The following is a 25,995-nucleotide window of genomic DNA, read 5'->3' on the forward strand; positions in this document are numbered from 1 at the left end:
CACACATGTCCTACTGCTATGCCATCTTGGAGTTGAGTGTTTATATGCAGATATTCCATAAAAAATCTGCTGTTTCCAGCTACAATAGTCATTTACAATATTAACACTGTATTTCTGATCAATTTGATGTCATTTTAATGGACAATTTTATTTTGCTTTTCTTTGAAAAACAGGGACATTTCTAAGTGACCCCAAACTTTTGAATGGTAGTGTATGTTGAAGAGTTATAGCCTAGTTATAGAAACATTTGTAGTTACTTTTTACATTGGAAGTTTCTCATGGTTTAGATATGTCTAATATATGCTTTATGAATAATCAGTTATTGAAATAGGTTATTCATGTTTTTTTAACATGGTAGCAAATATGACTCATCTGACCTCAAACTGTAGCCCTGTATCCCTTTCTTTTATTTCCAAAACACTTAAGCGTGCTGTCTCTGATAAACTCTTGTTATCTCTCTCAGAACGATCTTCTTTACCCTAACCAGGACAGGTCTTCTGTGTCACGGAGGCTCTGCACTGCCAAAGCTGACTCTCGCTCCTCTGTTCTCATCCTCCTAGATCTATCCGCTGCCTTCGGCACCGTGAACCATCAGATCCTCCTCTCCACTCTCTCAGGGCTGGGTGTCTCAGGCTCTGCACACTCTTGGATTGCAGCTTACCTGGCAGGTCGCTCCTACCAGGTGACGTGGCGAGGATCTGTATCTGCACTACGTACTCTCACTACTGGTGTCCCCCAGGGCTCTGTTCTAGGCCCTCCCCTCTTCTCTCTATACACCAAGTCAGATGGCTGCGTCATATCCTCACATGGTCTCTCCTATCATTGCTATGCGGATGACACTCAACTACTTTCCTCCTTCCACCTGACACCCAGGTGGCGACACGCATCTCTGCATGCCTGGCAGATACCTCAGCTTGGATGTCAGGCCATCTCCTCAAGCTCAACCTGCTCTTCCTCCCGGGGAAGGCCTGCCCGCTCAAAGACCTCTCCATCACGGTTGATAACTCCACAGTGTCGCCCTCCCAGAGTGCAAAGAACCTTGGCGTGACCCTGGACAACACCCTGTCATTCTCTGCAAACATCAAAGCATGCTCTACAACATCCGTAGAGTACGACCCAACCTCACACAGGAAGCGGCGAAGGTTCTAATCCAGGCACTTGTCATCTCCCTTCTAGACTACTGCAACTCGCTGTTGGCTGGGCTCACCGCTTGTGCCATCAAACCACTGCAACTTATCCAGAACGCTGCAGCCACTCTCTACCTTCAGGCTATGCTCAAACCCTACACCCCAACCCGAGCACTCTGTTCTGCCACCTCTGGTCTCTTGGCCATCTCACTCCTACAGGAGGGTAGCTCCCGCTCAGCCCAGTCCAAGCTCTTCTCTGTCCTGGCACCCCAATGGTGGAACCACCTTCCCCCTAAAGCTATGACAGCAGAGTTCCTGCCCATCTTCCAAAAGCACCTGAAAACCCTACCTCTTCAAAGAGTATCTTAAATAATCCCCCCCCTTTTGAGGAAACGTGTACTTACTATGCCTGTGATATGTAATGGTCCCACTTAGCTATCTTAAGATGAATGCACTAACTGTAAGTTGCTCTGGATAAGAGCGTCTGCTAAATGACTAAAATGTAATGAGTTTAACTTGAACAAGTTTATTTCACTTGCAGGTATAGATTAGACACCATGATAGAATGTGGTGCGTCCTGTGTCACCTAACCTATTTTAGTGCATGTTAATACCAAAAGGTAATAACAATTAATAAATCAGAATCGAATCAATCTCTCCTTAACATGTGGTCCTTCCACGTGTGGTCATGCCAAAAGGCGAAAGGAAGGATAAGGAGGAGTATATAGAAGCTGGGGAAAAAAGAGCTGTATAAATATTTCACCTGGCAAAAGGGCAGATGGGTCTTTAAAATTCATTTCCAAGCTCTGCAAATATTAACATTAAGGGGAATTACAATGGGTAGAGTAGCCATGCTGAGTCAATGCAACTTTAATGTCCCGGCTCCTGAGGTGCACCCTATTCTTAAGGTGTAGCAGCTTCACTAGGCTGCATTATGGAGGCTTGATCACGTATTATCCCACACACCACACACACACACACACACACACACACACACAGGGCCGTGCGCACACACAAGGCCGTGCACAGACCGGGATCAAGTGCTCAAAACGAAAACAGGGCGCACTCAGCGCTTGAAAGAAAATTACTGTCATAATTCATACTGTATATCTAAATTCCTAACTTACCAACTGCCTCTGTAGCAAATAAAATTTGGCACGTAGGCCTATTTATTTCTGCAACAACACACATCACAAATTGTAAGCAAGCTAGTTACATTGCCTCCTAAAGACATGACTGACATTGGGGAAAGAGATTGGGCTATCAGCTGATTGTAGATTTTTGTTTTTGGGTGATTTATCTGCAATGCTCTTAAAATTCTTACATAACTTCTTATTATTAATAATCTTCTAACTCATGATATATCGCTGGCTGGCCGGCTAGTGGCTTGTGTGGATATTTTAGTGTATGGTGGTTAGCTTGAGTCTAGACTAGCTGTGTTGCTGCTGCCCTGACACACACGTGCAACTCCTGACTAAAGGAGGGATGAAGTTGGGTCGGAGGGTCGTTGATGCAGCTGCTCCTCTCTCTGCGGCGCATTTCAGCCAACCAGATCAAATATTGATGATGATGATTTAAATCAGGTGTTTTTAAATGCTACTCAAACGTTATGCTTCTTTGGCACTACTGTTTATATTGAAACTAGGTAGCTAGCTACACACACTCGACCAGTGACTGCATCTCAAGCCATGCGTTTTTGCATGTTTGGATACTAGGCGTGCGCAATGTCCGTACAGGGCAGACGATGTCACGACGACTTGTGGGTTCAAAAACCACAAATGACAAAAACTATCTACAGTACCTGTCAAAAGTTTGGACACACCTACTCATTCAATGGTTTTTCTTTATTTCTACTATTTTCTACATTAGAATAATAGTGAAGACATTAAACCTATGAAATGACACATGGAATCATGTAGTACCCAAAAATGTGTTAAACAAATCAAAATATATTTTATATCTGAGATTCTTCAAAGTAGCCTCCCTTTGCCTTGATGACAGCTTTGCACACTCTTGGCATTCTCTTAACCAGCTTCATGAGGTAGTCACCTGGAATGCATTTCAATTAACAGGTGTGCCTTGTTAAAAGTTCATTTGTGAAATGTATTTAGTTCTTAATGTGTTTGAGCCAATCGGTTGTGTTGTGACAAGGTAGCCCTATTTGATAAAAAACCAAGTCCATATTAGGGCAAGAAGAACTCAAATAAGCAAAGAGAAATGACAGTCCAATCAAACACACACACACCCACTTACTATTATACCCTACACACAGCTTCTTATCCTACAGACACATTTGACCGGCCATCTCTTAACTGCACACCACAATTATACGTATCAGTTGTTTTAAGTAACTGCTTATTCCATTGGTTAGCCTTCTTTATACACTGAACACAAATATAACGGAACATGTAAAGTGGTCCCATGTTTCATTAGCTAAAATTAAAAGATTCGAGAAATGTTCCATACATACAAAAATGTTTCTCTCAAATTTTGTACACAAATTTGTTTACATCCCTGTTAGTGAGCATTTCTCCTTTTCCAAGATAATCCATCCACCTGACAGGTATGGCATATCAAGAAGCTGATTAAACAGCATGATCATTATGCAGGTGCACCTTGTGCTGGGGACAATAAAAGGCCACTCTAAAATGTACAGTTTTGTCACACAACACAATGCCACAGATGTCTCAAGTTTTGAGGGAGCGTGCAATTGGCATGCTGACTTTTAAAATTATAAACTTGGATTAGCTAACACAACGTGCCATTGGAGCACAGGAGTGATGGTTGCTGAAAATGGGCCTTTGTACGCCTATGTAGGTATTCCATAAAAAATCTGCCATTTCCAGCTACAATAGTCATTTACAACATTAACAATGTCTACACTATATTTCTGATCAATTTGATGATATTTTAATGGACAAAGAATGTGCATTTCTTTCAAAAACAAGGACATTTCTAAGTGACCCCAAACTTGTGAACGGTAGTGTATATACAACATATACAGTTGAAGTCGGAAGTTTACATACACTTAGGTTGGAGTCATTAAAACTCATTTTTCAACCAGTCATCAAATTTCTTGTTAACAAACTATAGTTTTGGCAAGTCGGTTAGGACATCGTCTTTGTGCATGACACAAGTAATTTTTCCAACAATTGTTTACAGACAGATTATTTCACTTATAATTCACTATCACAATTCCAGTGGGTCAGAAGTTTACGTTCACTAAGTTGACTGTACCTTTAAATAGCTTGGAAAATTCCAGAAAATGATGTCATGGCTTTAGAAGCTTCTGATAGGCTAATTGACATCATTTGAGTCCATTGGAGGTGTACCTGTGGATGTATTTCAAGGCCTACCTTCAAATTCAGTGCCTCTTTGCTTAACATCATGGGAAAATCAAAAGAAATCAGCCATCGACCTCAGACAAGCAATTGTACACCTCCACAAGTCTGGTTCATCCTTGGGAGCAATTTCCAGACGCCTGAAGGTACCACGTTCATCTGTACCATCAATCGTACGCAAGTATAAACGCAATGGGACCACGCAGCCGTCATACCGCTCAGGAAGGAGACGCGTTCTGTCTCCTAGAGATGAACGTACTGGGGTGCGAAAAAGTGCAAATCAATCCCAGAACAACAGCAAAGGACCTTGTGAAGATGCTTGAGGAAACAGGTACAAAAGTATCTATATCCACAGTAAAACGAGTCCTATATCGACATAACCTGAAAGGCAGCATCATGTTGTGCTTTTCTGCAGGAGAGACTGGTGCTATAGATGGCATCATGAGGGAGGAAAATTATGTGGATATATTGAAGCAACATCTCAAGACATCAGTCAGGAAGTTTAAAGCTTAGTCGCAAATGGGTCTTCCAAATGGACAATGACCCCAAGCATACTTCCAAAGTTGTGGCAGAATGGCTTAAGGACAACACCGTCAAGGTATTGGAGTGGCCATCACAAAGCCCTGACCTCAATCCCATAGATAATTTGTGGGCAGAACTGAAAAAGTGTGTGTGAGCAAGGAGGCCTACAAACCTGACTCAGTTACACCAACTCTGTCAGGAAGAATGGGCCAAAATTCACCCAACTAATTGTGAGAAGCTTATGGAAGGCTACCTGAAACGTTTGACCCAAGTTAAACAATTTAAAGGCAATGCTACCAAATACTAGGTAAGTGTATGTAAACTTCTGTCTCACTGGGGAATGTGATTTAAAGGAATAAAAGTTGAAATAAGTCATTCTCTACTATTATTCTGACATTTCACATTCTTAAAATAAAGTGGTGATCCTCACTGATCTAAGACAAGGAATCTTTACTAGGATTAAATATCAGGAATTGTGAAAAACTGAGTTTTTATGTATTTGGCTAAGGTGTATGTAAACTTCCGACTTCAACTGTATAACCTTAAAACCAATCTTTGTGTGGTTTCAGTTGGGTGAGGAAGAAGCACCCTGCCATGGAGCCTCTGGTGCCAATGCCCCCCAGTGCTGACCGGAGGGACGCATGGCGTAGCATGACTGTACTGCCTTACCTGGAGAACCTGCACGGCTACACCGACCAGGACGACCAGGATGATGATGAACTCTTCTATGGCGCTGGAGACATCTATTCTCAGGGTTTCACTATGCCAGGTGAGATACAGAGATATGGAGGGAGAGAAGGATGGAGACATGACTTAATAGAGTGATGTTTATAAGGACTAGGACGATAATGACAAGCTGCTCTATGGAGAAAACCACATTTCCAACCAGGGTTTTGCTATGCAAGGTGAGAGACACGGGATAGAGGGAGGTGGAGAGATGTTGAGGTGGAGAGTGAGGGTTATTGGGAGAGAGAATTTGAGTGATAAATAACATTTTTTTGTCACATTCTTTACAAACAACAGGTGTAGACTAAAAGTGAAATGCTTACTTACTGTACGGGTCCTTTTCCAACAATGCAGAGTTAAAGATACATTTTAAATAGTGCCATCAGGAATAAATACACAGTGAATAACGGATAACAATAACGAGTAAAAATAATATGGCTCTATACAGGGATTACCAGTACCGAGTTTGATGTGCAGGGGTATGAGGTAATTGAGGTAGCTATGTACATTTACGGTATCAGTCAAAGTTTGGACACACCTACTCATTCAAGGGTTTTTCATTATTTTACTCTTTTCGACATTGTTGAGTAACAGTGAAAACATCAAAACTATGAAATAACACATGAAATGCCTAGTTAAATACAATTTAAAAGATCATGTAGTAACCAAAAAAGTGTTAAACAAATCAAAATAGTCTATTTGAGATTCTTCAAAGTAGCCACCCTTTGCCTTGATGACAGCTTTGCACACTCTTGGCATTCTCTCAACCAGCTTTACCTGGAATGCTTTTCCAACAGAGTTTCAAATCAAATTTTATTGGTCACATACACATGGTTAGCAGATGTTAATGCGAGTGTAGCGAAATGCTTGTGCTTCTGGTTCCGACAGTGCAGTAATAGCTAACAAGTAATCTAACAATTCCCCAACAACTACCTAATACACACATCTGAAAGGGGTGAATGAGAATATGTACATATAAATATATGGATGAGTGATGGCAAGGTGCAATATATGGTATAAAATACAGTATATACATATGATATGAGTACCGTAAATTCCGGACTATAAGCCGCAACTTTTTTCCCACGCTTTGAACCTCGCGGCTTAAACAATGACACGGCTAATATATGGATTTTTCCCGCTTTCATTTTTTACTTTCTCCAAAAAAACACATTCTGTGACGTGCTCAGTTTTTTGGCAGCATGAAGCTTTCATTAGACCAATGAAATTGCCGAACCGGTTAAGGTCAAACAGTGATGAGAGCGACAATGAAAACGATCCAATATCGGATGAAGCAATTCTGAGGCTATTCAACTCCGACACCGAAGGAGATGACTTCAGTGGTTTCAGTGCACAGGAGGAGGAAGATAGTGACCAATGACTTTCTTGGTAGGCTACTGTTTACTGCAAATTTTTTGTTACAAGCCGTGCTTCGTTAAAGCCTATTTATTTTGTTACAAGCCGTGTTTAGTTAAAGCCTGTGTAAAGTTCATTTGTTTCAATGTACCGGTAGGCACCTGCGGCTTATAGACATGTGCGGCTTATTTATGTTCAAAATAATAATTTTGAAAAAATTCAGTGGGTGCGGCTTATATTCAGGTGCGCTCAATAGTCCGGAAATTACGGTAATGTAAGATATGTAAACATTATTAAAGTGGCATTATTTAAAGTTCCACACATATGCTGAACACTGTTGGCTGCTCTCCAACCATCTTAATTGGGTTGAGGTCGGGTGATTGTTGAGGCCATGTCATCTGATGCAGCACTCCATCACTCTCCTCCTTGGTCAAATAGCCCTTACATAGCCTGGAGGTGTGTTTTGGGTCATTGTCCTGTTGAAAAACAAATGAGAGTCCCACTAAGTGAAAACCAGATCATCCGTTCACCTACTCTGCGTCTCACAAAGACATGGCGGTTGGAACCAAAAATCAAAAATTTGGACTCATTAGACCAAATGACAGTTCTCCACTGGTCTAATGTCCATTGCTCGTGTTTCTTGGCCCAAGCAAGTCTCTTATTATTATTGGTGTCCTTTAGTAGTGGTTTCTTTGCAGCAATTCGACCATGAAGGCCTGATTCACGCAGTCTCTTCTGAACAGTTGATGTTGAGATGTGTTTGTTACTTGAACTCTAGCATTTATTTGGGCTGCAATTTCTCTGGGTCATCCTTTCCTGTGGCGGTCCTCAGGAGAGCCTGTTTCATTATAGCGCTTGATGGTTTTTGCAACTGCACTTGAAGAAACTTTTAAAGTTATAGAAATGTTCCAGATTGACTGACCTTCATGTCTTAAAGTAATGATGGACTGTCGTTTCTCTTTATTATTTGAGCTGTTCTTGCCATAATATGGACTTGGTATTTTACCAAATAGGGCTATCTTCTGTATACCACCCCTACCAACACAACTAATTGGCTCAAACGCATTACGAAGGAAAGAAATTTCACAAATTAACTTTTTAACAAGGCACACCTGTTAATTGAAATGCATTACAGGTGACTAACTCATGAATCTGGTTGAGAGAATGCCAAGCGTGTGCAAAGCTGTCATCAAGGCAAAGGGTGGCTACTTTGAAGAATTTCAAATATAAAATATATTTTGATTTGTTTAACACTTATTTGGTTATTACATGATTTCATATGTGTTATTTCATAGTTTTGATGTCTTCACTATTATTCTACAATGTAAAAATAAAGAAAATCCCTTGAATAAGTAGGTGTGTCCAAACTTGCGACTGGTACTGTAGGTAGGGGTAAAGTGACTAGGCAACAGGATAGATAATAGACAGTAGCAGCTGTGTGTCCAGTGTGTGTGTGCAAGAGTTAGTCCAAAAAGTGTCAATGCAGGTTGTCCGGGTAGCCATTTGATTAGCTATTTAGCAGTCTTGTTTAGCAGGTTTATGGCTTGGGGGTAGAAGCTTTTCAGGGTCCTGCTGGTTGCAGACTTGGTGCACTGGTACCGCTTGCCATGCGGTAGCAGAGAGAACAGTCTATGGCTTGGGTGACTGGAGTCTTTGACAATTTATTGGGCCTTCCTCTGACACTGCTTGGTGTAGAGGTCCTGGACAGAGTATGTGAGCGGAGCTGGAGTAGAGCGAGGTGTGGAGTGTGCCCAATTTGACTGGAGCGCAGAGCGAGTTTGCCAAAGACTGGCCCGTCGGCCTTCTTACACACTCCGGTAGTGCTCACTTCACGAGCTCTGGGCATGCCCGGCCCAGCATGCATTTGTAGGGTACTTGTGTGCTGCTATAGCCCCTTAGCTACTGTCATGGATTTCGCTAAATATTTTCATAAACTGATGAAACAAACAGGTTAAAAATCAAGGTGACTTACAAAGATAAGGAGGACCAAGAGCAAGAGAGGGAGTGCAATGATGTAGTGTCCACCACTAAATAATCATTGTGAGATCTGAAAAGACACATATCCTGCAAGCATGATGGGTACTTACTATGTGTCCATGCTAACAGAAAGGAAGGAGGTGGCTAGCATATCAGTGTGGATGACTGATCACCACCTCAAGCTGAACCTCGGCAAGACGGAGCTGCTTTTCCTCCCGTTGAAGGACTGCCCTTTCCATGATCTCGCCATCACGGTTGGCAACTCCATTGTGTCCACCTCCCAGAGTGCTAAGAGCCTTGGCGTGACCCTGGACAACACCCTGTCGTTCTCCGCTAACATCAAGGCGGTGACCCGATCCTGTAGGTTCATGCTCTACAACATTCGCAGAGTACGACCCTGCCTTACACAGGAAGCGGCGCAGGTCCTATTCCAGGCACTTGTCATCTCCCGTATGGATTACTGCAACTCGCTGGGCTCCCTGCCTGTGCCATTAAACCCCTACAACTCATCCAGAACGCCGCAGCCCGTCTGGTGTTCAACCTTCCCAAGTTCTCTCACGTCACCCCGCTCCTCCGCACACTCCACTGGCTTCCAGTTGAAGCTCGCATCTGCTACAAGACCATGGTGCTTGCCTACGGAGCTGTGAGGGGAACGGCACCTCTGTACCTTCAGGCTCTGATCAGTCCCTACACCCAAACAAGGGCACTGCGTTCATCCACCTCTGGCCTGCTGGCCCCCCTACCTCTGCGGAAGCACAGTTCCTGCTCAGCCCAGTCAAAACTGTTCGCTGCTCTGGCACCCCCATGGTGGAACAAGCTCCCTCACGACGCCAGGACAGCGGAGTCAATCACCACCTTCCGGAGGCACCTGAAACCCCACCTCTTTAAGGAATACCTGGGATAGGATAAAGTAATCCTTCTAACCCCCCCCCCCCCCCCCAAAAAAAAATGTCCACTGGATATCATAAGGGGAATGCACCAGTTTGTAAGTCGTTCTGGATAAGAGTGTCTGCTAAATGACGTAAATGTAAAAAAAAAATGTAAATGCTAGCTAGCTAAGTGTGTCATTGGAGCAAAGTATTTCTAAACTAAAAATCAGATCTCTTAAAAGTGTTCATTTTCGTTCTATTATATATACTGAATAAAAATATAAACGCAACATGTAAACCCATTTTTCATGAGCTGAAATAAGATCCCAGATATGTTCCATATGCACAAAAATGTTTCTCTCAAATTTTGTGCACAAATTTGTTTACATCCTTGTTAGTGAGCATTTCTCCTTTGCCAAGATAATCCAGCCACCTGACAGGTGTGGCATAACAAGAAGCTGATTAAACAGCATGTTCATTAAACAGGTGCACCTTGTGCTGGGGGAAATAAAAGGCCACTTTATAATGTGCAGTTTTGTTACACAACACAATGCCACAGATGTCTCAAGTTTTGAGGGATCGTGCAATTGGCATGCTGACTGCAGGACTGTCCAACAGAGCTGTTGCCAGAGAATTGAATGTTAATTTCTCTTCCATAAGCCCCCTCCAACGTCATTTTAGAGAATTTGTCAGTACGTCCAACCGGCCTCACAACCGCAGACCATGTGTAACCACGCCAGCCCAGGACCTCCACATCCGGCTTCTTCACCTGCGGGATCGTCTGAGGGGGAGGGGGATGCTGAGGAGTATTTCTGTCTGTAATAAAGCCCTTTTGTGGGGAAAACCTCATTCTGATTGGCTGGGCCTGGCTCCCAAGTAGGTGGACCCAAATCCCAAATGGGTGGGCCTATGCCTTCCCAGGCCCACCCATGGCTGTGCCCCTGCCCAGTCATGTGAAATCCATAGATTAGGGCCTAATTCATTTATTTCAATTGACTGATTTCCTTATGAACAGTAACTCAGTCAAATCTTTGAAATTGTTGCATGTTGCATTTTATATTTTTCAGTATATATAATACGCTGTCATTGATTTTGCCCCTGTAGGCCTGAAATATGACCTCTTTCAAGGAGCTTCCTGTTTTATTAGGGTTATTTGGCCTAAATACCTTTTTTTAGGCCTACCTATAGAAAAAAACATACAACTCCGCATCCCTCCCCAGCCTGGCAAGAGTGGCCCGAAGGGTATTTAGCATCCCCAGTGGCTTTGCAAGTGCAGAGAGGGTATTCTCTGCTGCTGGACTACTCTCCAGGCACCATCACATGAGTCTGAAGCTACAGACTGTGACTAAAATCATGCCTAATAAAGCGTTTTTCGTTTCATTTTGATTTAAGTCTAAGTCACAGCCTATATGCGCAATTTATGGACTATAATGATTTAATACAATGTTTAAATGCTGAGCACTATAATGTTCCTGCCAGCCTAGTGTGTCGCACTCGCAAATGCTTCAGTTTATTTATTTGTAGGCTATAGCCTTGAAATAATAAGATAATAATATAGCCTAAAAAATGTATTTTAATATCTGGCCAGTTCAATCAATGTGGATGTCTATGATTGGTTCAGATTTGGTCCGGTCTGACTGTTGAACTCAAGGAAGGTCTAGACCGCACCATTTATTAATTTTTTTACGTCCAAAAGATGTCGGCGTCGGTTCGGGCTTACTGTGGTGTAGCCTACAGTGTCGAACCACAATTGAATTTTATGAATGGCCATCCATGTGGTAGGCCTAACGTTTGTGGAATGGTTGCATTGGCTTTATTAGTCCTGATTCCTGTGACTAATCGATTTGGCTATTTAAAGATACAATATGCAGAAATCTCTCCATTTCCTGGTTGTTAAAATTCCAGTAGTGCGCCAAATTTCAGTTTACTGTATGTGACAAAACAAGCAGTCATTGTGTGGAGAATCATTGTAACATCTAAACCGCTGTGAAATATATTTTCCATAAATGAAAATATTGTATTTTAGCTGTTTGAAATTGGTGTACAAAACCCGAAAGTAAAAGACTCCGAAACAGAATTTAAGAACGGGCAGCAGTAAAATTGAGCACATAGAACAGATCTACCGCTTCTTAGGCTGGCTTTCAATGAGAATGGCAGATCTGTAACTCATATTTTCTATGTGAATCACCCAAAAAGTTACATATTGCAGCTTTAAGCTCTGAATGTCAGCTATCCAACTGTATCAGGAGTTATCCTGAGCCTGTTTGCAATGAGAATCAATGTGTTTACACAGCGGGTAATTCAGAAGTATTGTGTTTTTCCCTATGATCATCTCGTCATAAATGTACGGATACAAACGCCATTACATGTGGTCCATTTTACTTTGACCTGTCCTGTTTTTAGGATATGATTGTTAAAATGCCATATTCACATCAAAGCACATTTTTTTTATTTGAAGGATGTTTCAAATATGAGCAACACATCAAACAGCAGTGTTGTGTCAGCCAGTTCTTACTTCAGTCTAGACCTGCTAGACCTATTAGTTTCCCAAAATGTTTCACCTTAAGGGAGGAATGGAGTTAATGAAGTCCCTCCACCCCCTCTCCTCTTTGTCTTTGTCATAATAATGTGATGTTGCCAATAGCCAGAGCCTTATCTAGTGCAGGAGAGGAGACAGCCAGGCCTGGTGGAGCCAACCAGATGCTGCTGATATTGTGCAGCACTAGGACCTACTTGGGGACCCACACGAAGACAAATGTCAGTGTTTTCTTTTGGATTATTATTTACATTTACATTACATTTAAGTCATTTAGCAGACGCTCTTATCCAGAGCGACTTACAAAATGGTGCATTCACCTTATGATATCCAGTGGAGCAACCACTTTACAATAGTGCATCTAAATATTTTAAGGGGGGGGGGGGGGGTTAGAAGGATTACTTTATCCTATCCTAGGTATTCCTTAAAGAGGTGGGGTTTCAGGTGTCTCCGGAAGGTGGTGATTGACTCCGCTGTCCTGGCGTCGTGAGGGAGCTTGTTCCACCATTGGGGTGCCAGAGCAGCGAACAGTTTTGACTGGGCTGAGCGGGAACTGTGCTTCCTCAGAGGTAGGGGGGCCAGCAGGCCAGTGGTGGATGAACGCAGTGCCCTTGTTTGGGTGTAGGGCCTGATCAGAGCCTGAAGGTATGGAGGTGCCGTTCCCTTCACAACTCCGTAGGCAATCACCATGGTCTTGTAGCGGATGCGAGCTTCAACTGGAAGCCAGTGGAGAGAGCGGAGGAGCGGGGTGACGTGAGAGAACTTGGGAAGGTTGAACACCAGACGGGCTGCGGCGTTCTGGATGAGTTGTAGGGGTTTAATGGCACAGGCAGGGAGCCCAGCCAACAGCGAGTTGCAGTAATCCAGACGGGAGATGACAAGTGCCTGGATTAGGACCTGCGCCGCTTCCTGTGTGAGGCAGGGTCGTACTCTGCGAATGTTGTAGAGCATGAACCTACAGGATCGGGTCACCGCCTTGATGTTAGTGGAGAACGACAGGGTGTTGTCCAGGATCACGCCAAGGTTCTTAGCACTCTGGGAGGAGGACACAAGGGAGTTGTCAACCGTGATGGCGAGATCATGGAACGGGCAGTCCTTCCCTGGGAGGAAGAGCAGCTCCGTCTTGCCGAGGTTCAGCTTGAGCTGGTGATCCGTCATCCACACTGATATGTCTGACAGACATGCAGAGATGCGATTCGCCGCCTGGTTATCAGAAGGGGGAAAGGAGAAGATTAATTGTGTGTCGTCTGCATAGCAATGATAGGAGAGACCATGTGAGGATATGACAGAGCCAAGTGACTTGGTGTATAGCGAGAATAGGAGAGGGCCTAGAACAGAGCCCTGGGGGACACCAGTGGTGAGAGCGCATGGTGCGGAGACAGATTCTCGCCACGCCACCTGGTAGGAGCGACCTGTCAGGTAGGACGCAATCCAAGCGTGGGCCGCGCCGGAGATGCCCAACTCGGAGAGGGTGGAGAGGAGGATCTGATGGTTCACAGTATCAAAGGCAGCAGATAGGTCTAGAAGTATGAGAGCAGAGGAGAGAGAGTTAGCTTTAGCAGTGCGGAGAGCCTCCGTGACACAGAGAAGAGCAGTCTCAGTTGAATGCCCAGTCTTGAAACCTGACTGATTAGGATCAAGAAGGTCATTCTGAGAGAGATAGCAGGAGAGCTGGCCAAGGACGGCACGTTCAAGAGTTTTGGAGAGAAAAGAAAGAAGGGATACTGGTCTGTAGTTGTTGACATCGGAGGGATCGAGTGTAGGTTTTTTCAGAAGGGGTGCAACTCTCGCTCTCTTGAAGACGGAAGGGACATAGCCAGCGGTCAAGGATGAGTTGATGAGCGATGTGAGGAAGGGGAGAAGGTCTCCGGAAATGGTCTGGAGAAGAGAGGAGGGGATAGGGTCAAGTGGGCAGGTTGTTGGGCGGCCGGCCGTCACAAGACGCGAGATTTCATCTGGAGAGAGAGGGGAGAAAGAGGTCAAAGCACAGGGTAGGGCAGTGTGAGCAGGACCAGCGGTGTCGTTTGACTTTGCAAACGAGGATCGGATATCGTCAACCTTCTTTTCAAAATGGTTGACGAAGTCATCCGCAGAGAGGGAGGAGGGGGGGGGGAGGGGGAGGAGGATTCAGGAGGGAGGAGAAGGTAGCAAAGAGCTTCCTAGGGTTAGAGGCAGATGCTTGGAATTTAGAGTGGTAGAAAGTGGCTTTAGCAGCAGAGACAGAAGAGGAGAATGTAGAGAGGAGTGAGTGAAAGGATGCCAGGTCCGCAGGGAGGCGAGTTTTCCTCCATTTCCGCTCGGCTGCCCGGAGCCCTGTTCTGTGAGCTCGTAGTGAGTCGTCGAGCCACGGAGCAGGAGGGGAGGACCGAGCCGGCCTGGAGGATAGGGGACAGAGAAAATCAAAGGATGCAGAAAGGGAGGAGAGGAGGGTTGAGGAGGCAGAATCAGGAGATAGGTTGGAGAAGGTTTGAGCAGAGGGAAGAGATGATAGGATGGAAGAGGAGAGAGTAGCGGGAGAGAGAGAGCGAAGGTTGGGACGGCGCAATACCATCCGAGTAGGGGCAGAGTGAGAAGTGTTGGATGAGAGCAAGAGGGAAAAGGATACAAGGTAGTGGTCGGAGATTTGGAGGGGAGTTGCAATGAGATTAGTGGAAGAACAGCATCTAGTAAAGATGAGGTCAAGCGTATTGCCTGCCTTGTGAGTAGGGGGGGAAGGTGAGAGGGTGAGGTCAAAAGAGGAGAGGAGTGGAAAGAAGGAGGCAGAGAGGAATGAGTCAAAGGTAGACGTGGGGAGGTTAAAGTCACCCAGAACTGTGAGAGGTGAGCCATCCTCAGGAAAGGAACTTATCAAGGCGTCAAGCTCATTGATGAACTCTCCAAGGGAACCTGGAGGGCGATAAATGATAAGGATGTTAAGCTTGAAAGGGCTGGTAACTGTGACAGCATGGAATTCAAATGAGGAGATAGACAGATGGGTCAGGGGAGAAAGAGAGAATGTCCACTTGGGAGAGATGAGGATTCCAGTGCCACCACCCCGCTGGCTCGATGCTCTAGGGGTATGCGAGAACACGTGGGCAGACGAAGAGAGAGCAGTAGGAGTAGCAGTGTTATCTGTGGTAATCCATGTTTCCGTCAGCGCCAGGAAGTCTAGGGACTGGAGGGTAGCATAGGCTGAGATGAACTCAGCCTTGTTGGCTGCAGACCGGCAGTTCCAGAGGCTGCCGGAGACCTGGAACTCCACGTGGGTCGTGCGCGCTGGGACCACCAGGTTGGAGTGGCAGCGGCCACGCGGTGTGAAGCGTTTGTATGGCCTGTGCAGAGAGGAGAGAACAGGGATAGACAGACACATAGTTGACAAGCTACAGAAGTGTTGTTTCTTGTATTATTGTCTCCTGTGTCTTTAGAGAACTGTTTCACTTTGATATCCTTTTTCTTCTGTCCTGATTTTCTCTTTCTTTTCTTCTGTTAACTAGATATTCTTTGTTGTTCTTCGTTAGCTAGCTAGCTTCTTCCAAAAGAGTCCCTAGCAACTGCTTAGCAACTGGTATACAATTCAGCTAGCTAAGATAACTACAATTTTATGAAAAATAGTTATTTTTCAAAAGCCTATCTTCTTTGTTTGTTGCTTGTTTTTTCTCCTATTATTATTTATTTTTTTTAATGACAAAAGCACTGTTTGGCATGGATGCACAATCCTTTGTCAGTTAGCCTTCTGTAGTGGTGCCATTAACACGACAGTTATGTCATGCCCACATCCTCAAATCAAAGTTTTACTCGCTTCTCACTAAACTTTTTTCCTTCGTATGGATTGGATTGTTATCTCACTGTGTGTGTGTTCTGGTGTGTCCATCTCTGCAGAGGATCTGCTCAAGCTGCTGTCTGTCAGTCTGTCTGTGATTGCGTCAGCCTAGTGCGTATGTGGGCTGGTAGCCACTATGGACCAGTGATTCACTTTGCCCAGGCTGAGACTAGTGATTGAACAAGGTCAGAGCTGATAGGAGAGGATTCTGGAGGAGGAGGGAGCAGAGCAGGTGAAGTTGACTACGTCAGGCTCAGAGAATGTCCATGGGAGAGCAGAGCAGGTGAAGTTGACTACGTCAGGCTCAGAATGTCCATGGAGGAGGGAGTAGAGCAGGTAAAGTTGACTACGTCAGGTTCAGAGAATGTCCATGGACGTGGTCATGGGGTTCATTTCCACTTTCCATGGTAGAGCTCATTTCTTTCTCTAATCACTCAGTCAACTTCTCTCTTAGTAACACAAGGCAGATGCTGTGATGTGCTCGCCTGGACTTTCACATGATATCTGATTCATTATATTTGATGACATTGGCACTAACATTGTTGAATGTGACAGGCTGGTATAGCAGTAGTTGTGGCCTGAAGGTAGACTTATGTTGCTGTCTTGTACTTGTTTTGTAACATAAGGTGCTAGAAGCACTCAATATGTCCTCGCCTGCCTTGGCTAATTACTGCATGTTGTTGGTGTCATGGCTCTGGTTAGAGACACAGTATAGTCATTATTGGCCCACTGCTAAAGCCCTAGGCACTGGCTGTGTTTTAGGGCACACTACACACAAAACAATGTATTTCTATGCGTTTCAGAACCTCAAAACGGGAGGGATCCAGTATTGAATGAATACAAAAAGCACATCAGGCATTTGACATCAAAAGATACAATGGAGATTCCTAGATGCCATACAATCTAATTCTTCCTTTGTCCCAGGAATCTTCAGATTTTTCACTGATAGCAGTACATTTGATAGATGCCATAAGACCATACAGCTACTTGCCTGTTTTAATGACTCATGCTAGTGTGTTAGTTTTGGGTTCATTCGCTAATTTTTCCTATTGACTGCAGTGATTTAGCCTACCTGAGTCATCTTTTTTTTTTAACCTTTATTTAACTAGGCAAGTCAGTTAAGAACAAATTCTTATTTTCAATGACAGCCTAGTAACAGTGGGTTAACTGCCTTGTTCAGGGGCAGAATGACAGATTTGTAACTTGTCAGCTCGGGGATTTGAACTTGCAACCTTTCGGTTACGAGTCCAATGCTCTAACCACTAGGCTACGCTGTCACCCATAAAAGTAAAAGACTGCCCAAACCATATAAAAGACTGCCCAAACCATATAAAAGACTGCCCAAACTGCCTCCTCTCTGATAACAGTGAATTTCAAAATCAAAACTCATTCAATCATTCCTAGTTTTTCTTTCTTGTCTTATATTAGAGATAAGAAGTGATGGAAATTGTTTTATTATATTAGCTTTCAAGTAGATGACATTATTCATCTTTCCACAATAGAGTTTTATGAGCTTGTTTGAACTGTGATAACGTGTCCAATCTGGCCTTACCCAATTACATGAGGACAACATGGAGAGAGACTATCCATCACGTATTTCTTCTTTCCCTCAATTACCTTTCCTCCCCTACACAGCAGTCTTTTATTTTGTCATTTGTCTGCTGGGGTTTCTTGTGCATTATGTGTTGCCAATTATTCAAAGTTAAGCCCATTTAAACCTGAATCTTGTTTATGTTGGGGGAAAATGTCATTCCCACCTCTCCCCTTCAAAGGGAAGCACAAAAAGATTATTTGTATTTTCGATTTGATTCACCGCTGCTTCCGCTGTTGGCCGGCCTGTGGAAGGTATTTGTGAAATTATACCCACTATACTTTCATTTTCCCTTGCTGCCGTCAGTCTGTTGTGTTTGCTCTCTGTGCCATGCTGTGGCTGTTAAAACATGTAGAATAGAGCTTAAAAATAACTGGAATCACAATAATTTGTACTAGCGTGGCTTTGTAGGGCAATGCCTGTTGGGAGGCTGATTTGGGAGAAAGAAGAACTACAATGTGAGTATGTAGAAGTGTGATAGAAATGTGCAAATTCAATTGAGTTTAAATTTGTTCATATAGTAATCTATTTTCCAGCCCAACTCCTCCCCAGTCTGAGCCTCCTATACTGCACAACACACAGTATTCTTCATCATTCCTCCATTAATCCATATCTGTCTATCTCTGTATCTCTCTCTCGCTCTCTCTCTCTTTGTCATTCCGCTGAAGGCTGAAGCATTAAGAGGTTTTAGAATTCCTAAGGGGTTTATATGTGTGTAGGGAAGCTCAGTATACCACCGCTGCTTATCTAGAGACTAAAAACCACCCCAGGAACACCAACTCTTACTGTGCAACAATGCATCCCACTATAGAGGGAGCCATAGCTTGACTACATTAGAGCGGTGAGGTGTTTTTGAGAAAGAGAGGGAGGTGTGCATATGGCCTGTGGTGTATTTGACGTCAAACGTCCTGGTTTGTGACCCCCGTATAAGCCTTTCTTGCTCAGTTTGTGCCCACACACAACACCACCACCACTTATTTCAATGATTTCCGCAAACATACACCCCCCCTCCTCCCTCCGCTCGCCGGCTCCAGAAGCAGCAGTTTGAAATTGCCGATTAGAGAGTAGCAAGTGTTTAAGTTGCCATGGCAACTGGGTGAGTCATCCCGCTGCGGTCAGTTTAGTCACACTTGCACTGTATATCCCTCCCTCTTCCTTCTCTCCCTCCTTTCCTCCCTCTCGCTCTGACACTGTATGATTCTACCTTTTCTTTTGTCACCTTTGCTGTCGTCAAAGAGGGGGTGGCAGATGCAGGTCTTTACAGGTCAGCCACTGTTAGAGTCGTGAGTCAAGGATGGTAGAGAGGCGCTGTGACGGGGAGTTTGATGAGGACAACCCGAGTGTCACTGTGCTGCCTTTGATTACTTATTTATGGCCCAGGCTAATCAGTAATCCCAGTGTCGACAGCTTCACGGGGATAAAGGAAGAGAGAGCGCGCCCAGACTGACTTCATTTAGCTGGTCTTCATTTGCTGAGAATGCCCAGAGTGCTTGGATTTCTGATTGAACAAGTCTAATAATGTGTGGATGTACATTTTGATTAATTAAGGGGATGATTGTTGTTATGCGTGTGGCTTTAGTCATCTGGTGCTTTGTGTTCACATCAGGCCAACTCATCGCCCAATTCATGAAAAATCATGACTCATCATTATTAATGTCATGTAGTTTGAGTTTTATTTTCCTATTTCTACTTGGCATATTTTACTTACCTGTTAGACACTTTGTAATCTTGGTTCCTCAAGCAACAGATGACTGACAGATGTAACATGTTCTGCTCTCTATAATGAAGTGAAACCAGCTGCTTATTGCTGCTGCTGTTAACTACTGCTACTCTCTATACTAGTCTGTTTTCTGTTAGCTCACCTGTACCCCAGCCTGCTCCTGTTTGGCTGCTTTTCTTCTCAGAGGGGGATTGGTATATATCTCAATCACTGCCTGTAGTTGATTAATAATGGTAATAATTGATGCATTGCTCTGGCAGTAAGCTCCCCTGAAGGAGCAGAGCCTAATGCCAAGACCACATGTATTGTCATCTAATACGTGGGTTTCCTGTCTGAAGTTCTGTTGTTGAACAACTTCAGTTTGGATCAGCTACTCTACACTAGGGGACGGTTTACTAGGACACAAGTCTAGTCTTGGCCAATAAAACACTTTTTCAATGAAAAATCTCAATTGAACATGATTTTTAGTTTAGGACTAGTGTTAATCTGTGTCAGGAGAAACTGGCCCTATATGTAGATAGCTGTGCTCTGTGCTAGTGGAAAAACTGTTTGCTACTGGAGGGTTTGATTTGGCAAGTGGGTTTTTATTTAGTTTTTTTACTCCAGAAGAACTATATCAGCTGTAAATGAAGCGGGCTGTTTTGGGTTGTGCTTTCACACAGTGAAGAGCACAAAAATAGCATGAAACACTTTGAAATTAAATATATTCTCTGTAGGCGAGACATTTTAATTTTCATCGACAGTTAATGTGTGAATGTGCTTTTTCTTGTGTTTGTGAATGCAGCGTTTTATCTGTATGCAAAATGTCCTAATAAAAGAATCTTAGAAATTAGCCAGTTAGTCAAAAGTGCCTGTCATCAACCATCTCTGTAAAAATGCAAACCACAGAAGCACAAGTTAAAAATAAGCCTACATTTTGTAAAAGCACACAGTAAAAATAGGCTTACATTTAGCAAGTCTCCCAGGACTTTCTGTCTGTCTACAAACTGTTGTTCAATGCTGCTCTGTGCTCACCTCCCACATTATCTTGATTACTCTGACCTGTTTCTAACAGTGTGTGGAGGTGAGAAGGAAAAGTTTCTCCTACTAGACACTTACAGTATCTGACACAGATCTAATGTCAATTTGTCATTTCCCCCTAATGGTTTGGGGGAGTAAGCTGATCCTAGATTTGTGCATAAAGCCGACTTCTACCCGGAGTCTTAACAAGATGGCTGACAGCATACTGTATGTTTCTCTAGTGAGCCATCTCAGACCGCTGACCTCTAACCCCTGCCTCTCTGTGTCTTCTCCCCAGGACGGGTGCATGAGGACGGGCTGGAGCAGAACGGGTACCAGGGTGGGTGTGTGGGGCCGGGCCTGGGGCTCAGGACCCTGTGTGTGAGCGGCACAGAGACAGACCAGGACCACTACCCAACCACCAGCAGAACCAGGTCCCGATCAGAACGCCTCTCCAGCTCCTCCTCCAACCCCTCACGCAAAGGAGTGTCCACCTACAGCCACATCCGCAAGCTGTCCAACTGTAAGCAGCAGTGAGAGCAGCCCCGAGACCCCCAGCCCTGAACACACACTGGACAGGTGAGGAGAAGGAGTAGTCATACAGGACACCTGTACAATGTTGTGGTCTACATCTAATTATAAATTGGGTGGTTCGAGCCCTGAATGCTGATTGGCTGACAACCGTGGTATATCAGCGCGTATACCACAGGTGTGACAAAACATTTCTTGTTACTGCTCTAATTGTTGGTAACCAGTTTATAATAGCAATAAGGCACCTCGGGGGTTTGTGGTATATGGCCAATATATCCACGCACTCCGTGTTGTGCATAAGAACAGCCCTTAGCCGTGGTATATTGGCCATATATCACACCCCCTCGTGCCTTATTACTTAAGGGTATGGAGACACCCTTTGGGACTGATTCTGTGACTGTCACGCTCGTCGGAAAGGACGGACCAAGGCGCAGCGTGAGTTGAGTTCTTTAATATACAGTGAAACTAAGAAAATAACAAACATGCAATGAACGTGAAGTCGTAGCGCTCAACACACTAACACAAAAACAATATCCCACAATGCAGGTGTGAACAGGGACTCCTTAAGTATGATCCCCAATTAGAGACAACGATAATCAGCTGCCTCTATTGGGAACCATACTCAAACCCAAACATAGAAATATAATTGACTAGAACACCCCCTAGTCACGGCCAGACCTACAACACCATAGAGAACCCCCCCCAAAGGTGCGGACTCCGGCCGCAAAACCTGAAACCAAATGGGGAGGGTAGGGGGGGTGACTAGTGTCGGTGGTGACTCCGGTGCGGGTCGCCGTCCCGGATCCGGCCATGGCGCCGGGCTGAACGCCGTGCCTGGACTGGGCACCGGCGCAGAGGAAGGCTCCGGCCTTGGAGCGGGACTGGGGAGGCGCACTGGAGGCCTGGTGCGTGTAGCCGGCACAGGTGGCACCTTACTGGTGACACGCACCTCAGGGCGGGTGCGGGGAGCTGGCACAGATGGCACCGGACTGATGACCCGCTCTTCCACTCTCCGCTGCTCCACCGACCACCCCTCGTGCCCCCCCTCCCCAGCATCGTCGCTGTCTTTCCACCTTCCTTGGTGTCTCCTTCCAAGGAAGGGTCTCACATCCGGACATGATTTCCTCCCATGTCCAAAACTCCTTAACCTCCATAACACGCTGCTTGGTCCTGCGTTGGTGGGATATTCTGTCACGCTCGTCGGAAGGACGGGACCAAAGCGCAGCGTATTCCACATATTCTATTTCAAAGTGAAACAACAAAGACCAAAATGAATGTGCCGTTCGTAGCACACAATGCACTAAACAAAACGATATCCCACAAAGCAGGTGGGAGAAAGGGCTTCCTATATATGATCCCCAATTAGAGGCAACGATTACCAGCTGCCTCTAATTGGGAACCATACAAACCAGCAACATAGAAAATGAATGACTAGAACACCCCCCTAGTCATGCTCTGTCCTAAACACCATAGAGAACCGAGGGCTCTCTATGGTCAGGGCGTGACAGTGACCTTGAGATGATGATGCTACTTAATCCAACTAAGATGTTGTCTTATCTGAGATGTTCTCTTCTCTGAGATCCTCAATAAATACAAATACAAGGATGAACTGATCCCTTGATCCCCTACTGAAACATACAGCTAATTGAAAATGTATGCCCCCACCCAACATATCAGGGAAATAAGATTCTGATTTAGTCTGCCTGGAGTAATTATCCATCAGTGCCTTGATTTCTTTCTTCTCAGCCGCTCAATGTAAACAACAGGCCAGAAGAGTGTGAGTGTAATTATGGAGCCAAATAGAACAGTGGAGTGGTGCTGCCTGGGTGTCTCCAGGGAGAGAGAAGAGGAGAGGCAGGCTGGTTTGGTGGAGAGCCTGAATGGGGGCTGGATGACGCAGTTTAGGGTACTGAGAGGGGTGGGGGAGGCAGGAAGAGCCCTGACTGACGCTGATGCTCTGTATGGATGCAGAGGAGTCGAAGAGGAGAGGAGGAGTGTGTGGGCGGACTGTGTGGAAAGGAGATGTAGCATAATCAGCTTTTTCGAGGGTTTTCTCTTCTCTCCCTCTTTTTCTATACATTTTTCTCTCTCTGTCGGCCCTTTTTATTTTTTCTCTTTCCCTCTCTCCGTGTTCTCCCTGTGGTACCTGCTTATTCATGTGGGTTCCTCTCTTTCTTCCTCTCTCACTCCTTTCTTTCTCTCCCTCAGTGTCTTTCTATGAGTCATTCCTGAGTACGCGCTCTGACTCTTTAACAAGCTCCCCCTGCCTCACGCCTCACATTCCTCTTTCTGAAGGAGAAATTAAGGATCCCATCAAATGTGCTGCTGTACCCCTGCCTGGTTAACAGGATCATACAAATGCATTGTGTTCCAACACAAATACCCTCACACCATCACCCGAACCAATAGGGGATTCTGATGCTGATTGAAGAATACTTCTGACAAGAATATTCCTTCCTAACCCACATGTTTTTGGCCATTTTATCATAGTTTACAACATTGTGATGGTGCTATATGGAAAAAAACGATTTGTCTGACTATTTGTTCAAAAATAATGAGTTAAAATCAAATAGACCGGAGAACTAATTGTATTGTCATATTTGAAATGCCACATCATCTACAGTACTGTATGTAATTGAGTGTGACTGATAAGATGACATCATCTCCAACTTGTTTTTTGCCGTCAGTCACATGGATGGATCTGGGACCACAGCTAATCAGTGAGAAATGGAATAGCTGTCCAATAGCAGCAACGAGCCGAGCGGCATCCTTTCTGAGTCATCGGCATGCAGGCATCTCCCACGCAGTCTGCCGAGGGGGAGAGGGTGATCACTCCTCCACAGCATCATCCAAGAGACATCCGAGAATACTGAGAAGCCTTTTCACAATAAGGGAGAGAAGGGTGGAATGGAGGACGTGGGGGAGGAGGGGGACACCATCCAATCTATATTAGTTTGTGCAATGAATGACTCACAGCCCGGCTGAGACTGGGCGTAATGGACTGGACAGGATATTGTGTTTGGTAAAAGTCGGACTGATCGAGGTCCTGGCTGCAGTCTGGAGCTTACTTTCTGACAAAGTCCAGCAGATTCCAGCAGTAACAGCCTGCTGCCTGACAAAGTCCAGCAGTAACAGCCTGCTGCCTGACAAAGTCCAGCAGTAACAGCCTGCTGCCTGACAAAGTCCAGCAGTAACAGCCTGCTGCCTGACAAAGTCCAGCAGTAACAGCCTGCTGCCTGACAGAAAGGTCCAGCAGTAACAGCCTGCTGCCTGACAGAAAGGTCCAGCAGTAACAGCCTGCTGCCTGACAGAAAGGTCCAGCAGTAACAGCCTGCTGCCTGACAGAAAGGTCCAGCAGTAACAGCCTGCTGCCTGACAGAACGTCCAGCAGATTCCAGCAGTAACAGCCTGCTGCCTGACAGAAAGTCCAGCGGTAACAGCCTGCTGCCTGGTTGGTTCACAGAGGGAAATCCTCCACATCCGTCTCTGCGTGTCACGCTGGCTGATTCTGTGTGGGCGGCATCCCACTCACTGAGAGTGGCCACAGGGAGGCTTACAGCGCCAACTGAATGGCTGACAGATACAGATGCAGGACACTATTCATAAAACCTTGGTTCCATTGGTGTCATAGACTGTAATACTATGTGAATCCTCCATTATTCAGACATCTCTAACTGTATTGTGTAAATGTTAAATGACTGACTGAGTAATACTGTAAAAGTCTTGAGCTAATTGTGTGTTTTGATTCCCTCGTAGGTCTCTAATTCCCTGCTCCCTGATGTTGGGGAGATTCATGTTTTGACAGCCTGGCCTACAGGATGCGATAGCAGGACATGCTGCACTACAGTGGTTTGTTTCACATGATCTGCCTGTCTGAAGACTGACAACATAACGATGATGATGATGATCCAAGAGTGAAGCACCAGAAAGAAATGAAGAAGAGGGTAGGAGGACTAGGTCTTCCCCCTCTCTGCAAATCATATTCTGGGATCCCTCTGTATTAATGTAGCTCGTTTTAGACTACTACACTGTTTATCCTACAGTTACTCTGTATTAAAGCGCACATCGTGATGTGTATTGAATGACATTGATCATTTCAATAAATTACAATATTGGTAATAATAATGATAATTGATATAAAATGCATAAACTGCATGCTATGCAGGATAAAAGAAAGGGATCTATAGATACTCCAAGCATACATAACTATTCAGGAATGTCTTGGCTTGGTTTTTAATTTTGCGTCTGGGTTTTGTTTCAGGGTTTTATTCCCCACAATATGTTTATCATTATTATTTATATAAAACGCACCCCAACCTCACCAGCTGTGTTTCTTCAGTGATTTCTCTTTATTTGTGGCTGTATTATAAATGTATCTGGTCAATCAAACAATAGGCAGTTTGAAACTTTAGTCCCCAGGCTCAATTTCTAGGTTCAGAGAGAGAGAGAAAGAGAGCTGACTGATGGGCGAGATTACAAACCTTATGACATTTCACTGACATAAATTCATTTGGTCTGCTTTTCACTTCTCCAGCTTCTTTAAAGAACAGCTGTAATTGGTTACATGAGTGTGCTGTTGCAGTCAACCCTGCAGGCTGCTCTAGAGGCACAGCACTGTACTGCAGATCGCTTCACCTTGACTTTGATGTATTATTCTTACTGGTCTATTGGCTGGTGGGAGGGTTGGCTGCAGCCTACTTTGATAAGATGATATGTGGCTCCTGCTGTGACGGGCTTGTTTTAGTAGAACTGGCCTGGCCAAGGTATTGATCCAGGGTGTTACTTTATCCTGAACTGGAGCACAACAGAGGAATCTTCACACAGACCCAACATGCTTCTCAAACTATGCAACAATAGATTTTCAATAAAACTAAGAGCAAAATGGAAAGAACAGAAGTTATA

General features: G+C 44.6%; 1 protein-coding gene across 2 annotated transcripts in view; it reads left to right on the plus strand.

Annotated features, from left to right (window-relative positions):
• LOC106573605 (serine/threonine-protein kinase STK11) overlaps positions 1–25,414 on the plus strand; it is a 42,010-nt gene extending 16,596 nt beyond the window's left edge. For both annotated transcript variants that reach the window (XM_014148796.3, XM_014148797.3), the window contains 3 exons: positions 5,559–5,758; positions 20,861–21,141; positions 24,850–25,414. In XM_014148796.3, coding sequence (XP_014004271.1) covers positions 5,559–5,758; positions 20,861–21,099 — 439 coding nt within the window. In that variant the 3' untranslated portion in view covers positions 21,100–21,141; positions 24,850–25,414. The remainder of the gene's footprint in view (positions 1–5,558; positions 5,759–20,860; positions 21,142–24,849) is intronic.
• The last annotated feature ends 581 nt before the right edge of the window (positions 25,415–25,995 follow it).

The sequence above is a fragment of the Salmo salar genome, chromosome 16 (assembly GCF_965601325.2).
Source record: "Salmo salar chromosome 16, fSalSal1, whole genome shotgun sequence".
In the NCBI taxonomy this organism is placed as follows: Eukaryota; Metazoa; Chordata; class Actinopteri; order Salmoniformes; family Salmonidae; genus Salmo; species Salmo salar.